Below are 16650 nucleotides of genomic sequence, written 5' to 3'. Positions count from 1 at the left end.
CAAGAAAAAAACCTTAGATTTTAAGCTGTAAATTAGAGGGACAAGGCATATTGCCTTAATCTTTGGAAAACCATCAAGGAAACCTTTTAATTTGAAAAATACTCAGAAGTTGATGCTATACATGATGATGATGCTGAATATAACAGAACTGTGCCCATCATTAACTACTTTTATCTGATTTAAAGTTCATGTTTTAAAATAATGTTTTATAATTTCCTATGTTATTAACAGCATTATATCATCTTAACTTAATAAACTTGATGGTCAAAACACAGTGCCCTGAGGGAAGAGAAACATACTTCCTACTGGATGTTTAATTTTGTAATAATCTGGCACAGATCTGGCAAAGGTACCATCTGCTCCATATAAATTCCAAGCTAATTGGAAGCAGTAGTCACTTTTCTTTGTCTACTTATATAAAGTTGGGGTAATACAAAGTCACGATTTCATGATGCTAAATACTGACTTTTTTTAATGGCTTTTATTGCAGGTAACCTCGTTGGAAGCGGAGCTGATAAACGGCACATGGCGAGCATTCAAGAGTCCGTGGGAGAGACCAGTTCACAGAGTGTGGTGGTAGCAGTAGACAGGTACTGAGAATATAAGCTCTTTCTAGGGAAAGGGTGAGTCGAAGTTACCAACCATCCTCACTTTATTTGCAGACTCTGATAGGGGTTTATGTTCTTGAAGCCTGTTTCTCTTGTGAGAGATTCTGATACTTAGATGTTTTGTCTGGACCCAATAAGTATATCTCTGTAGGCGTGTAATATTCACAAAAGTAAAAACTGTCATTAAATAGCAGTGTAACTAATGTAGTGTATTGTGAGAAGGGGCATTGTGTATATGCATGTGTTTATGCTTTTTCTTCGGAGTAAGCCAGTGAAGACTGGAACTAGGTTGGCATTATTTAGCTATTTTTGTTTTACAAATCTGTCTGATAGTTGTCTGTCACTTACATGTGTGTTCTGTGTATTTGGGTTTCTTTTTTCTTCTTTTTTTTTTAAATTTAGCCTGAACAGGACAGGTATCTGAAATTAATAAATGTCCTTATCCTGTTAAATCATGCAATTTTCTTTGGTCTTGTGAACTTCAGTATTTCAGCATTTCTCTAGTTGCTGTTCTTCAGCTCTTTATTCAGTAGTCACTGCATTCTTGTCTAAATCATTATCTTTCTCATGTGTCCTTCTAAAAATACTGTCTAAAGAGATGCTTCTATCATAAACCATGTGTTGGAAGGGGACTTTCATATAATTACTGAATCTATTGGGCAACTCTGTAGAATCATACGTTCAAACTTGTAGTATTTATTGTAACGTAAATGTGTCTGTTACCATATCAAAATCTAAAAGATTTGGGAACATTCTTCACTTATCAGTGTTTTATATGAACGCAAGACTCTGAACAACTGAAGGGGAAGGACAATAGTGCATCCATAGTCTTTCTGCTATCTGTTTTGATGGCCACAGCTTAATGTATTAGTGTATCTTGAACCATGTAAAGATCAGGCAGGTGGCTGGCATCCACTGAAGTCTTGCAGCAAAACTTTATTCATGTCTCTTTATTCTCCCTATGAAATTTAACATACTGTCACCCAAATGAGTGTTCTAGCACTACTTGCCCTGGATAAAATCATGAGCCTGTGCCCGTTTCCTGCTGTGGGGCAGGAGCATAGTAGACTGACTTGCAACAGGGAAGAGAATGCTTAGACTAGAAGGACATGAACTGGTGTTAAGGAGTAAGGATAAAATAGTTGCAGAGTTTGTAGCACGGAGGATTGTAAAGGAACATGCTGACTTTTGCCTACAGCACTAAGATGTGACTGACTCTTCTGGATGTGCAACTAAAACTGCAACTCATTTATTTGTTTCATAGGATATTTACAGGATCAACCAGGCTGGATGGAAATGCAATAGGTATGTATGCTGACCATTTGGTGGGTTACAGGAACTCTTGCAGTGTAATATCCTGAACTTACAGTAGTGTGTTTTAACGTTCAGTTGACTTTGTCCGATGGCTGTGTGCTGTTTCCATGGATGAGCTGGCTTCCCCACACCATCCACGCATGTTCAGCCTGCAGAAGATAGTGGAGATATCATATTACAACATGAATCGCATTAGGCTGCAGTGGTCAAGGATTTGGCATGTGATTGGAGATCACTTCAATAAGGTATTTATTTAAAATCAAGTTACGAAGCATACATGAATAGCAGGAATTCTTTAACCAGCTTTTTCCCTTTATGTTCTTGGGTGGTGTAGATTGTGATATTTTAACAAAAAAAAAATCCATTCAAGGATCCTAAAGGAAGCACCTATTTAAAAATCTGAAGTGTATAAATAGAAATGGAAATGTTTATGGGAATGATCTTTAATCACTTCATTATATAATTAATTTTGTGTTTGTTGTTTTTCTTTATGTAATTGTCTTATCCTTCTGATCAAATGCTAAATCAGTTTTCCTCTAAAATATATATGGATGATCCTTGAACAACTAAGTTATTTTCCTTAGGAAACTGGACAATGTTTGGGTGGGGGTGTTTTAATGTAAGATTTTTTTTTTTTTATTATTTTTTTGTGTCTAGATGGCTACTATAGTTCTGCACTTGTTGCATACAAAATCCACGTGTCTGTTTAGTTGGATGAAATGACTGAGAAAGCCCCTCTCTGAAAGTAATTACTTTCTAAATATCTGAAAATTGGAACATGCTAGCAATTTTTAGAGGATTGACATGAAACTTGAATGATGTTTTTGTTACTCGTATAAGTAATAACTTAGCTGTTAAGTGTTTGCAAATATGTTTTTCTTCTAGGTTGGATGTAACCCCAATGAAGATGTCGCCATCTTTGCAGTAGATTCATTAAGGCAGCTGTCAATGAAATTTCTTGAGAAGGGAGAGTTAGCCAACTTCCGCTTCCAGAAAGACTTCCTAAGGCCTTTTGAGCATATTATGAAGAAAAACAGGTACGATGTACTGCAATTTCTGTGTTAGCTTGCTTTGTTCCTACTTAAAGATGTTACTTGGTGTGGGTTAGATTGTTGTGTACTGGAAGTGACACAGTTACGTTGTGCCAGTGTAAAATTGTGCCACTTTTTTTTCTTTGTTTTTAAGATCTCCAACTATTCGAGACATGGTAATACGCTGTATTGCTCAGATGGTGAACTCTCAAGCTGGTAATATTCGTTCAGGCTGGAAAAATATCTTTGCAGTCTTTCATCAAGCAGCATCAGACCATGATGGGAATATTGTGGAACTGGCCTTTCAAACTACAGCACATATAGTTAGTAAGTAAGGCTTGACAGATACGAGTATCCAAATTAGCTTAGCTGCTGTGATTCTGGTTTAAAAGGCCCATCTAAATAAGACTTTTGTATTTCCAGGTAAATAAACACAGGATCTTACAGCCAGACTGTTTAAACTTTGCAGCTAGGTCTTACCTATTAAGTCTTCTGACTGCTATGGACAGGAAAAACTGCATATAGATGTTCTGCTATAGAGCTCTGGAAGTTTGGAATAGATTGAATAAGTTTGTATGTTGCCCCATGTGCCACAATAACTTGTTTTGGATTAAGGAACCCATTTCATGAACTTCCATGCTGATTCAGTATCATATGGTGGGGATCGTAAAGCTTGTGACACTGATGTGTGACTGCTTGTAGAGTTTAGTTCATACAGCCTACGTGCTCTAAAAGTATATTTGAACAACATACTGCTCTCACTTTCAAAGGAAGACAACCAATTCACATATTCTTGAAATGTATGTTCAATATTGGTCATAGCTTTCTTAAATGTCCTGAAACTACTCTCTTCCCATTAAGTAGCACGGGGAAAAAGAGCTATGGACGATATTAATACATGCAAATAGTAACAAAACTTTTTTGCTAAATTGAATTGCATAGAACTTGGGAGTTGTAGTTTGTTCAAAAGCTTGTACACATTGGATTTGGTTTGTATTTAGTCTGTCCCTTAAGTCTGAAATCTACCTGCTTATTCCTCTCTTGCCACATAATGTGAATAATTACAGGCTTAGATAATTTAGGTGAATTCAGGTAACTTCATTCACAGCAGGGAAGTCAACATCAAGCTTTACTCGTGTTATTTCTCAAAATATTTTAAGAGCGTTGGATTGCATATGCTGTGGGAGGAAACTGAACCATGTAAGAAGCCATGATGTTAAATTATAAAATCGGTGGTTACCCAACCTGAGAAAACGTGATGCTGACAGATTTGGGGGGTGGGGTGGGATGGGGAAGAATGCAAGGGAATACAGAGAACCATATTTAATCTAGAAGGTCTGGTCCTTTCGTGTTTGTCCAGTCAGGAGTGGTATACCGTGGCTGAGATACGTAGATCAATGCCAGTTTATCTATGGACTTCAATATCAGTAAATTTTAAAAAGTGTGTTTGTTCTTCACAGCAAATATTTTTCAGCAGCACTTCCCAGCAGCAATTGACTCATTTCAGGATGCAGTAAAATGTCTTTCTGAGTTTGCCTGTAATGTTGCATTTCCGGACACCAGCATGGAAGCAATTAGACTTATTCGTTATTGTGCGAAATATGTTTCAGAAAGACCACAGGTATCTTCTTTCAATTTTTACCCTTGTGTGTTCTTAAGCTATCTTCTACTGTTAAACTGAGACTGAGCTTGTAACTAAGAAAGAGCTTTCAGACTCAAACTTCAGTCTCCCAGCAGCAAGTGCTTGTTTAAAAGCTTATTCAGAATTAGGAGTCATTCTGGTATTGTGAAAGCAGTAAACTAGGACTAATTAAAAAATTTTAAGTCTCATCAGTCCAAATTGGAAATAACTGAATGAAATAGTTCTTTTTATTTTTTATAATGTTAGGATGACCTAGAAAACAATACTTCTTGTTCTGTCACCCTAATTATGTCTAGTTAAATTGGTTACAAAACATGCATATTTTTCTACATCAGTCTGTTGTGTGAATACTAAATATAATAATCACTTTGCTGAAAAAAGCCTGGAGTTAGATTGCAGTTGTGTGTTACCATTGCAAGATGTGCGTGCTGTATTCAGTATGCCAGAAAAGTGTAAAACTGGTTTATGCCAAACTTAGATTTCCTTGTTACCTATATTTATATAATTGTTGCCTGTCAGTGTTAATCTTGCTTCCTAAAGTCCAGACTTCTGCAACTTGTAAAACCTTTAGCAGGACCTAAGTAAAATGTATCTAGGTATTTATTTTCCATGGTTTTTTCCCAATATTTTCACAAATAGTTCTGTCTTACTTTTGTACTTATATTTTACAGGATTTGAGTGTTATGGTAGAAACTAAGCTAACTTTTCACATCTGTCTGTGCCACTAGTAGTATCTAAATCTGTCAGATTTAAAGATTTTTGAGACTTATTTTTTTTAAATCTCTTTTCCTGCCCATCTCCAAGGTATTAAGAGAATACACAAGTGATGACATGAATGTTGCTCCTGGAGACAGAGTATGGGTCAGAGGATGGTTTCCCATTTTATTTGAACTTTCTTGTATCATCAATCGTTGCAAATTAGATGTTCGAACAAGGTGATAAAGTTTTTCTTTTTTTTTTTTCAGTTAGTGAAGAGATCTTGGGTATGCATTTTAACACTTTTTCCTTTATTTGTTTGGGTTTGTTTATAGAGGCTTAACAGTGATGTTTGAAATAATGAAGAGTTATGGCCATACCTTTGAAAAGCACTGGTGGCAAGATCTATTTAGAATCGTGTTTCGGATTTTTGATAATATGAAACTCCCTGAACAACAAACAGAGGTAAAAACAAAAAACATAAAACCAACCAAACAAACAAAACCCCACCAAAGCAAAACAAAAAAGGCAAGCAAATGTTAGAGTTGTTTTTCTTAAGAACTCGAACAATCAAGGCAGCAGTTTGTATTGTTTGTCTTGTCAGTGTATTTCCACCCCATCCTGTCCCAAAACGTAATGATACGTTGTTGTATTTGGCTGTATTCTCTGGGTATGTATGAGATTTTCATAGTATCCTGTGACCTATCTGTTTTGTCTATCTGAATATTTTCAAGGAGAATATTCACACTTTGTTGTGAAAATGTATAGTTTTTTGAACATTATTCATGTGACCAAGTAAATGCTTCTGACAAGACATCTGCAGTAGTGAGGCTTCTTAGTTTTACCTGAATTCTACTTCTATTCTCAGAGGTCACGTCCTTTGTTGAATAGCTCTGCGTAAGCCAAGTGCTATCATAGAAACACCCACATAATAAAGACTTTTCCTTTTTTTCCTCATAGAAATCTGAATGGATGACCACCACATGCAACCATGCACTTTATGCAATTTGTGATGTATTTACGCAATTTTATGAAGCTTTAAATGAGATCCTTCTTCCTGACATACTTGCACAGTTACACTGGTGTGTAAAACAAGGTAGCTTATTTACTTGTATCTTTTGATTAATGTATTTCTTAAATGCTCATTACTTAAGAGGGAAGTTAACCGAATTTTGGAAGAATAAAAACTACAACTGGGACAGTATGTTGTGTAATAGGTGGATGCAGTATTTTAAATACTTGAGGATCCTTCTATTTAATTGGTTAGGCAGTTCTTCCGTTAATGTGTTTATAATGTGTTTATGGTGCTGTTGTGATGGAGTAAAAGCTTTTAAAGAGTTGGTTGAATCTTCTGCCAACAACCTTTTTCCTTTTGGCTGCATAGATGAAATACCTCATTTATTTACACACACATATATACGCATGTATGAATTCTGATTTTTTTCCTTTTTCTCCAACCCCCCAAGTACTTTTAGATACAACTTTCAAAAGAACGTGTTTTCTTTTGGGCTCCAACTCTTATGCCTGAAATCGTGCATACTGCTAGCATGGAATATGGGGGGACTACCTTGCAGGAAGTCATAGGTTTCTAATTGGTGCTTTTTCTTCCCTTTGTCTCACTCTATGCTTCCTTTCTCCTTCTCTCCTGTCCTTTGTCTTCCCTGTTTGGGTTAAAATCTCATGAAGTCTATTTTTAAAGTATTTTTCATTCAGTAGGTTCCTAAGCTTGATATTATTGTAATACACTTTATAAGTAGGCTTTGAGCTAAGATACCATGCAATTCACAATATTGGTAAAAATGTTTAATGGAGCAGTAATAGAGAATGCTTAATCTTTCATTGATATAGTAGAAGTTGATAAATATGGAACATTTATTTCACAGATAATGAGCAGTTGGCTCGATCAGGTACAAACTGCCTAGAAAACCTGGTAATTCTAAACGGACAGAAATTCAGCCCTGAAGTCTGGGGCCAGACATGCAATTGTATGCTAGAAATCTTCAAAACTACTATCCCTCATGTGTAAGTTCATAAACTTAATTCTTGTACTAATACGTGATTCCAGAGCAACAATATTTACTTTTTTTTTTAACCTTGTGAAGCTTGCTGACATGGAGGCCAGCAGGAATGGAGGAAGATTCTGCTGAAAAACACTTGGTAAGAATTAATTCAGTGCAACAAACTAACTTGAAGGTTGTGTGTTAAGTTAGTTTTCAAAATACTTTATTACAGTAAATACACTTGACACCAAATGCTGGAATTGACATTAGCTTGTATTTGGTATCATTGTAAAATAAGATATAAATGTTAGATGCAGGAAGGCCTTGACTAAGGTTAGTGAAGTCATCTGAAAACTGATAGATGGTTGGTAGTTGGTGGTTTGGATTGCTAGAACTGTTCTGCATTCTTTTCTAGGATTTAGACCTAGATCACCAGTCTTTAAGCAGCATGGATAAAAATGCTTCGGAAAGAGGACAAAGTCAATTTTCAAACCCAACAGATGAGAGCTGGAAAGGTGGTCCTTACACAAGTAAGGAAAACATGCAAGTTTATTAAATGAACTATTATAGCCACTCTTGGTCCACTTCTGTAGTTCTGTAGAGGATGTTTTTGGGCACTTAAACTTGGGGTACATCTTTACAACTTATGTTTATGCCTTGCAGAGAAATCTTCTCTTTATAAGATAATTCACAGTATCACTAAATATCAAAATGCTAATGGTGATGTAGTGTTTTGCTTGCCTGTTGTGACTTGTCATAAGTTTTCTTCTGAAACTTGTGTTACTCTATTTCATTAGACCAGAAACTGTTTGCTGGCCTCCTTATAAAGTGTGTGGTACAGCTGGAATTGATACAGACCATTGATAATATAGTGTTCTATCCAGCAACAAGCAAGAAGGAAGATGCTGAGCACATGGCTGCAGCTCAGGTACCATCAGACTTATTTATTACCATTGTTGTGGCAGTAAAGTACAAAGACTGTCGAATGCTCTGAAGTGTGTTTACAAAATCGAGTATATAGTTTTCCTCTTTCTAACCCTTGGCACTACCCTGAACGTGTGTGTCATTGCTCTTAAGCTGTGATATTTTTTTCTTTTTGACTGACTTCAGTGTTTCCTGGCAGTTTGCCTGTTGGATTGTTATGATTATGTTACCATTATTCTTTTTATCAATATAGTATTATTCTTTTTATAATGAATATATACTCATCAAGAATGTTTTTTGTTTGGTTTGGGGAGAGCATTCTTTTCTGTTGTTTAGCCTGAGTGTCTTCATTTAGCTGAGGCTTTGCTTAGTCTCTAGGTGTTTACACAGGAGGAGATGCAGAAGTGGAACTTTAGCAAGGTAAATAGTCAAGATTTAACTCATTACCTGCCTCACAGAGGTCCTTGTACCTGAAAAATCTGATTGTAGGGAATAATGCAAGGTAGCTCTTGCTTGGCTATGTTAATAAAGCCCTCGGCTAGAAGTTTGGGCTAGTGCATTCAGGTTGTGCTTTGGGGATGGTATAGTTAAATTCCTAATGAAATTATCTAAAAATATTGACCAATTTTAATGAACATTAGCCATTTGACATTAGCCAAAGATGGGGAGTTTCTACACTATATAACATGTAAACTTGCACTATTTTTGTGGTTCATTTTGATGTTTTTCAGAATTCAACAGACCTACTCAGTCAGCTCCTAGAGAAGAATATTGTATTGCTATGAGGTTTTTATGCCTTGATAAGGGAGGTTCTTCCCTTGTTCTTTTTTTTTTTTCTTATCAATACCTAGGATAGATGATAACTTCTCTCTTTTAAAACATCCTACTGAAAAGAGTACAACTCTGATATTTGACAGGACCATTCTTCTGTGTTGTATTGCACCAGTAAATTCAGATTCCATTTTTTTCACATTCCAATTTACTGGTATATGGTCTGTGAAGTATCAAAGTCTCTAAGTTTATATAAGAAGAATGTTATTGACACTCCTTCTCCCCTCCCTTCTCTCCCCTCTCCCCCTCATTCAGCGAGATGCATTGGATGCAGATATCCACATCGACACAGAAGACCAAGGAATGTATAAATACATGTCTTCACATCACCTCTTTAAGTTACTAGATTGTCTGCAAGAATCTCATTCATTTTCAAAAGCCTTTAATTCAAATTATGAACAGCGAACTGTGTTATGGAGAGCAGGTGAGGCTTTTATTTTTAGTTTGATAAAAATGTTGAGCTCCACTTAAGGTTTAGCTATCAGATACAAAAGGATACCATTGCAATAATCTCTACAGTTAATATGACAGTGTTATGTGCTTTTATTACTTGTCTCCTTCCTGATATCTTGAATAATACTGTTCAGTAAATTACCTGCTTTTTTGATTAAAATAGAGCTATACAGTCGGTGCTACTGTACTTAAATATTTTTATAAATAGATTAGGTCTCAATTAAAACCAAGGAGGAGAAAATACTATCTGGACAAGAAATCATTACTGTTAACTAGTAGAGGTATTGTTGATAAACTTTACTTCTTGGCTAGTGAATACAGATGTGAATGTTCCCTCTCTCCCTGTGCATAACTGCTTTCTAGGGTTCAAGGGTAAGTCAAAACCCAATCTCTTAAAACAAGAGACCAGCAGCTTGGCTTGTTGCTTGAGAATACTCTTTCGAATGTACGTGGATGAAAACCGCCGAGACTCCTGGGATGCCATACAACAACGGCTGCTTAGGTAAGACTACCAGCTTGGTTCTGATGCGTTCTGTTGTCAGCCAGTAAGTGCATCCCTGGGTACACATGTCCTGTTTTAAGTTGCTGAGCAGAGCATGCAAAGGAGAGAGAGAGGTGACCACTCTTTATTAAAAGTTAATTTAGAAATCTACTTGGAATAAATGAAGCACCTTCTTGCCTGACACAAGCTTTTCTTTACAGAAGTGGTGGTGTATGAATACTTTTCACATCTGAGTACATAATGATATTCATAGGTATAATAGGATACAGTGATCTAAACAGAGTGCAGTATAACCTGCTGTATACCTGGAACTTCAGTAAATGTAGAAAATGATGCTAAATTAATATAAAAGGGTATTGGGGTCCCTTTATTTGAAAGTGAGTTGCTGGTACATAAAAGTTCAGAGTACTAATCTCTAATCAAATGTGAAGAACTCCTAAACTTGCTATTGGCACTAATGCAGTGGATTTCAGTAACATTCTGATTTATCAGCATCTATGGACATACTAATCTTTTTAGGGTGTAAAAAAGGAAGCTCCATTCCTTCTTTATTTAAAATAGGGCCTCCCGAAAAGCCATAGTAAGTGGTACAGTTTGTACCTTGTGTTGACAGTCTACAGCAAGAACCAAGAATTTATTAATACAGTAGTAATCCCTCTTTAATCTGTGATGCTGAGCTCTGGAGATCTTTATTAAAGTTGTCTAGATTTGCAGGGAGAGCTCTTTCATATTGCTGTTGCCTAAGCTGTCCCAGTGTAAGGATCAGGAAATAATGTTTGCAGGTTAAAGGTGACAACACTTTAATTACAGAATATTTATGAGGAAAATAAGAGTCTTCCACCTCTGACTCCATGGTTCTTTGTTGACAACATGAAAACTATTGTAAGTTCAGTTATCTGTAACAACTACTGTAACAGAAAGTTGCTGCACGTGATTGAAAACTTTCCCATGGAAATGCATCTTGCTTGAAAAACAAAAATACACTGAGAGGACAAAAAAATGCACATTATAAAAACTTTTTATGGGTTTTCTTTTTCATTTGTCTGAACTGTTATCTCTGTAGTGTATGCAGTGAAGCCCTGGCCTATTTTATTACTGTGAACTCAGAAAGCCACAGAGAAGCTTGGACCAATCTCCTGCTGTTGCTTTTAACAAAAACACTAAAAATCAGTGATGAAAAGGTAAGAACAGGCTGGAAGTCATGTCTTGTTTGCATTCAGGTATTTTTTTACATCCGTTGAATTCGGTCTTTATTATCATCTGTATTGCAAGGTGGCTAGTTCACTTACTGACATAGCATGTACTCTCCTTGAAATACAGCAGTCATTACATCTCCATTTTTGCAAGCATTCGATATTGTAAAAATCGGACTGTATCCATGAAATTCACAGCTGTATAGAAATACTGATAGAATTACTGCAGAGCTTTCATATTAAAGTGCAATGAAGGATGAGCTTCTGCCATATTACAGCTGCACAAGAATGGTAGAGGTAAATTTCACCACCAGAAAACTGAAATTCTGGTTCCTCGACAGTGATTGCAAAAAAAATAATTTTCAGGATCTCGGCCCTTCTGAGGAAAAGGTGAATGCAAATACTCACTACATGAGAACATGCAGAAAAACTTCTGGAAGTTCCTTACTTCTCTTTAAACTTTCTAATACTGTTGACCTTAATCTTATTTTTTTAAGTGTATTTTTTCCTGGTGTGTTTTTTTTTTTTTCCTGTATTGCAAAGTGTAATTTCACTTCACTCTTGTGTAGTTTGAAATGTTTTATTGCAATTTACCAGTATTCTAAGAAATGGGTAGTAGTGGAGGCTTGGCTTCTCCATGTAGCATCAATTCAGTGATGTCCCTGTGGTTATGGTGTATTGTGAGAATAGTCTGAACTCTTTGTAGATGAAACGGTACCTTGGCCATTCCTTAGTACACAATCCCAGTATCTTGTTATAAAAGTTCTGTGGTAAGTGTGTTCCATTAACTTTCCCTGTAGCTAAGACTGAGCATTATTAGAAAAGGAATAGAGGACAAAACGTATTTCATGTTGTGTGAATTCATGACACTTGCATCTTGAATACTGTTTGCAGTTCTGATCCCCCATATTGAAAGGGGTGTAATGGAGCTGGAAAAGGGTTGAGAGAGTGTAACAGGAATAAGGGATATAGACTGGCTCCCATACACAGAACTGTACATAGGTTAGACTTTTACTCAGTTACCTTTTATCTGGAAGAGAAATTAAAATGAGAGGTGCATAAAATCATTATTACTGTGAAAAGAGGGAAACAACTGATAATGGAAGAACTTAGACTGGAGGAGATGGTGAATGATTTTTGGAGATGGCAAATTACTGGTGGGGAAGAAAACCCCAAACACGTAATGGAGATAGTTCTTCACACACTGGTTCAGCTGTGGAAGGCTTTGTTATGTATTGTGGATGATATTTTAAAGATGCTGGAGAAGGAACTGGACAAAGTCATACCAGAAGGGGATGTTTCTACAAGTAGTCCCTGACAGCACCTCTGGACTGAGAAATCCCTGAGCCACAAAATAGTCTGACTCTATTTTAGGGAAGTAAAGCTAAATGCATGCTCAGTGTATGGTTTCCTGTAGGCATCTGCTAAGGCTGCTGTGGAAAACAGACATTGGGCTTGATGGCCCTTTGGCCATCTATGAGGGTCTTTGTTGGGTGAGATCTTGTGTTTTAACAAGTTGGTGTAGCCATGAATGTAGAAAAACTCTGCGCTGTCCTATAGTTATAGAGAATAACGTTCTTTTTTCGTATCTTCTTTGATAGTTTAGGGCACATGCTTCAACATATTATCCATACTTGTGTGAAATCATGCAATTTGACCTGATTCCTGAGCTTCGAGCTGTGCTACGGAAGTTCTTCCTGCGTATAGGTGTTGTGTTCAAAATCTGCATAACAGAGGAGCAGATACGGACAACTGGGATGAACTTACCTTCATGGTAGCCCAAAGTAGGGTTGGTTACTTTGGCTTGTACATAAAGCTGTGTTCCAGAGATGAATTAAAGTGGATGGGGAAAAAATGGGACCCTGGTGTATCAACACAGCAGCAAGTTACTCTTACCACAATGGCATTTGGGGAGGAGGAAAAAAAATCCTGTTCTGTCCATCCTACAAAACTATCAGCAGTTTTATTTAAATTATTGCTTACAGAGTTAACACAGTAGATGTAAAGTCTCTTTGTTTCAATGCTAGTCATCCTTATGATCAAGTCTATCTCTTCTATCAATTGTTCAGTCTTGCATCCCAGCTAAATCTGATAAATCAGCTGGATTCCTCAATAGAAATTATGCCCCTTGGAAATAATGAATATAGTTGTATAGCCTTGTGATGTTAGCACATGTGTTCATAATAAACTATACTGCAGTGGCTAATGACCACCTAAGATCATTCTGGGTTTTTCTTTGTGTGTACATGACTAGACCAGGCAGTGTGTTACCATTTTTGAAGTGGACAGCCTGTAGGATATTTGGGGAAAGGGTTTTCCTCCTGTTAAGTAAGTCATTTAATTTTTTTTTAATATCAGTGTTTCATCTTCTGAGATCTATTTTTGTTTTTATGGAAGGTTTTACATCAGGAGCACACAACAGCATCTGTTCTACTTAGCTTGTTAGTCTTGAGTTAAAGGCATTTAAAAAAACAAAAATAAAGAAAACTTTTAAACTTTCCATTTACTTTCATACATTGCCAGATTATGGACAGAGCATATACAGTAATATTAAAAACAAGGTTCAGAACAAATAAAACTATCCTTTTCACCCTTGAGTACAATGTATTAGTAGTAATTGTGTCTGTTAACAAGAAGTCCTGTCCTTAATACATATGAGGTTGTCTCTTTTCACTGAAAATCTGAAACATCTGATTTGTCTTTTTGTGCAAATGATTTTTGTTCTCAACTATTACTTCCTATTGTGATCTAAAAAAAATTAATTCCCATGAAACTGCTGTAGCAAAATTAAACAAGTTCATTCATGTACTATAAGAGTTACCAATACATTTCTATGCTTTGAAGGTATCTGTGAAGCAAACATGACGTAGCACTGCAGCTTTGCTTGCCCTAGACATTTTTCTTTCTTCAAAATGCATCCGTTTTCTCTAACAACTGTTTCTATGGTAGTACACCAGCTTACAGTTGAAGTACTGTAGACTGAGGTCTGTCCTTTGAAATAATGTTAATTTCAAATTTTAAGACTTCAGTAAACTTGGAAGAGTGTGGCAGGATGGGAGGAGAGGTTCCACTTCCTAAAATAATGTAAACAAAGGTGTTATGTTAACTGCTGTGCTATCTATAGTAGCAAACCTAAAGTATAACACTATTTAAAAAAAAAAAAAAAAAAAAAAAAAAACAAACAAACAAACAACCTACTTAACCTACTTGAATGGTATTAAGTGTTTAACCTGTTATTTTGCTTTTTGAGTTTCCTGGTAGAGTGGCCTTAGTTGAGGTTGTCTTGGGATATTCCACTCAGAGGTGTTGGGATTCATTTTCTTTTTTTATTTTGTTTTCTGGTTTTAATTTTTGGGGCAGGGTTGGGTGTGGGGTTTTTTTTGTTTGGGGTTTTTTCCCTTTTTTTTTTTGTTTGGTTTTCCCCTGTTTTTCTGTGAGCTATTTCCAAAGGGTTCATATGGTGCTCTTCAGTAAATTGGCTTGTTCTACATAAGCATTGTTTGAGAATGGTTTTGCAGTCAATAGTAGTGCTAAAGCTTTCACATTTTCATTTTTACTTTTTATTTTTAACCAAAGAAAAATAAATGGTGGTTGTGGCTCTTTAACCCATTAGATTATAAATCTATACACCAGTATTTAGAAGAGAATATATGGCTGTATTTTACAATAAGACTGAAAAATAAGCAATGCTGATACTTGCTGCATTTGAAATGTCCTCTTGTGTTGCATTTATAGTTGCTCATTCCCTAGTAATGTCACTTCATCAATTACAGTAAAAATGAAGTATTTATTTTAATTCTATTTAAATCTGTAAGAATAGGGTATTCCTTTTTTCTGTTCCTAGATAGTTGTGAAGAAAATATTTGAGACTTTATTTTTCAGATTTTGAATGTGTCACTGCCTCATTGAATGTATACCCTTATCTCCTATCAAACCACAAACTTCTTAAAGTTGCATGCTTTTCCTGTATTTTACAGTTTTGAAAGCCTTGCAACTCATGTCTTGAAACAAGTCTTCTAATTTTCAGATCTGAAATTACTTTACAGTTGCATTGTGGGCTTTCTTTACTGTAATGTGCAATATTTGTACTGTGTCTGCATATAGAATAAGGGCCTTTAATCAGTCCTTTCCTTCAGCCTTAGTTCTGAGACTGTTCTTTTACTTAAAGCTTTCATTGTATTTATACCATTAATAAACTGCTGAAATTAGGTGTGTGACATTAAAACATCCTAGACCCTGTAGTGCATGAAGGAGAAGGGGGGGACTGGAATGCAATTGGATTATAACAGCCTTAATCCTGTCCGTTTTCTGGAATTGATTGTACATGTTAAAGCAATAAGAATGGTATGTTAAGTGTAATACCTGAAACAGGTGTATTCACATCAGCTGTTTGGTTTTCCTTATACAGTCAGAAAGATCATAACACATAGATATCTTAATGAAGCTAAAAATGCTGAGCCAAAACTCCTGCAGTAGTGACTGCTGGTTCCGATCTTGTCCTGACTCTGCTGACACAGACTTTGCCTGCCTGTAGTGTTTTTACTGGCTTTAGTGGAACTATGAATGAGAACAAGGTTCTGTGTCAGCATATCCTGGTAGAGATTGAGACATCTGTGCAATACATGGAGTAATAAAAGGTAACCTCTTAGACTTTTAAAGTAGTGTTATGCAACAAATTAAACTATAAATTGATTTACCTATAATGGTATAAATATGGAGACTGCATGATATTTGTTATTACTCCTTATTTTGGAACCCTCTAGGAGATAGTTAGGCAGGTGGAGGATGCCAATGAGGAAAACCCTAAAAACTCCCTTTCATGTTAATTCTATTGTGTCTTAACAGTACAAGAAAATAATATTTTTACAGTGGTTTGTTATCTATGTCTCATCTCACTTTCTGAACTGTAAACAGAACAACCTAAAACAATGTTAATACAAGCAAATAATCCCAAATTTTAGCTCAGTCTTACTATTAAGAATGAGAGAGATTAAAAATAGTAACTTTTAGTCTGAAGTAGAACTAAGCTTTTTCTGTCAAATGTGCAGCTCCCTTTAATATGTAAATTCAGTTTGTTCAGCACCTTTCATGTTATTTCTGTGTAAAATGTATGTTTTCACATATTTAAAATGCCTAAGTTTTTTGAAGATCTCTGTTAAGTGCATTTAATATCCATAATTTAAAGAGCATTCCTTGCCTAATGGATGTATACATTTTTGAGAGAATACCAAAATTATATAATATGAAAAACTATGTAAAGTTTTCTACATGAAAATACTATGTATAATACTGTTATAATACTCCATGCTTTAATCAAGTGGTAAATCAATAAAGTTTTAAGAAGTGTTGCTTGTGTTTTCGTGTAGTTTACTGGAAGGGTCTATTCAACATGAGACTAGATCAAAGATGCTAATGCTGGGGCTTTCACTTTTAGGGGTTGTGTTTGTTTTCTGGGT

The 16650-nt window shown here is 35.8% G+C and overlaps 1 protein-coding gene across 6 annotated transcripts in view; it reads left to right on the top strand.

Moving 5' to 3' along the window:
- ARFGEF2 (ARF guanine nucleotide exchange factor 2) overlaps positions 1 to 16542 on the top strand; it is a 40166-nt gene extending 23624 nt beyond the window's left edge. For 3 of the 6 annotated variants that reach the window (XM_074843499.1, XM_074843503.1, XM_074843504.1), the window contains 17 exons: positions 491 to 590; positions 1873 to 1913; positions 1998 to 2167; positions 2808 to 2959; positions 3108 to 3280; positions 4414 to 4574; positions 5400 to 5530; positions 5627 to 5756; positions 6252 to 6387; positions 7175 to 7313; positions 7394 to 7448; positions 7707 to 7821; positions 8089 to 8219; positions 9302 to 9470; positions 9863 to 10001; positions 11065 to 11182; positions 12796 to 16542. In XM_074843499.1, the coding sequence (XP_074699600.1) occupies positions 491 to 590; positions 1873 to 1913; positions 1998 to 2167; positions 2808 to 2959; positions 3108 to 3280; positions 4414 to 4574; positions 5400 to 5530; positions 5627 to 5756; positions 6252 to 6387; positions 7175 to 7313; positions 7394 to 7448; positions 7707 to 7821; positions 8089 to 8219; positions 9302 to 9470; positions 9863 to 10001; positions 11065 to 11182; positions 12796 to 12972 (2237 nt within the window). In that variant the 3' untranslated portion in view covers positions 12973 to 16542. Of the gene's footprint in view, positions 1 to 490; positions 591 to 1872; positions 1914 to 1997; positions 2168 to 2807; positions 2960 to 3107; positions 3281 to 4413; positions 4575 to 5399; positions 5531 to 5626; positions 5757 to 6251; positions 6388 to 7174; positions 7314 to 7393; positions 7449 to 7706; positions 7822 to 8088; positions 8220 to 9301; positions 9471 to 9862; positions 10002 to 11064; positions 11183 to 12795 lie in introns of those variants that run through there. The other 3 variants (XR_012625573.1, XM_074843501.1, XM_074843502.1) reach the window with 3 other exon arrangements.
- Positions 16543 to 16650: the final 108 nt, after the last annotated feature.

Source organism: Strix aluco, chromosome 17 (genome assembly GCF_031877795.1).
Source record: "Strix aluco isolate bStrAlu1 chromosome 17, bStrAlu1.hap1, whole genome shotgun sequence".
In the NCBI taxonomy this organism is placed as follows: domain Eukaryota; kingdom Metazoa; phylum Chordata; class Aves; order Strigiformes; family Strigidae; genus Strix; species Strix aluco.
Note: the sequence above shows the minus strand (reverse complement) of the source record. Positions and strands in the feature narration are given on the sequence as shown.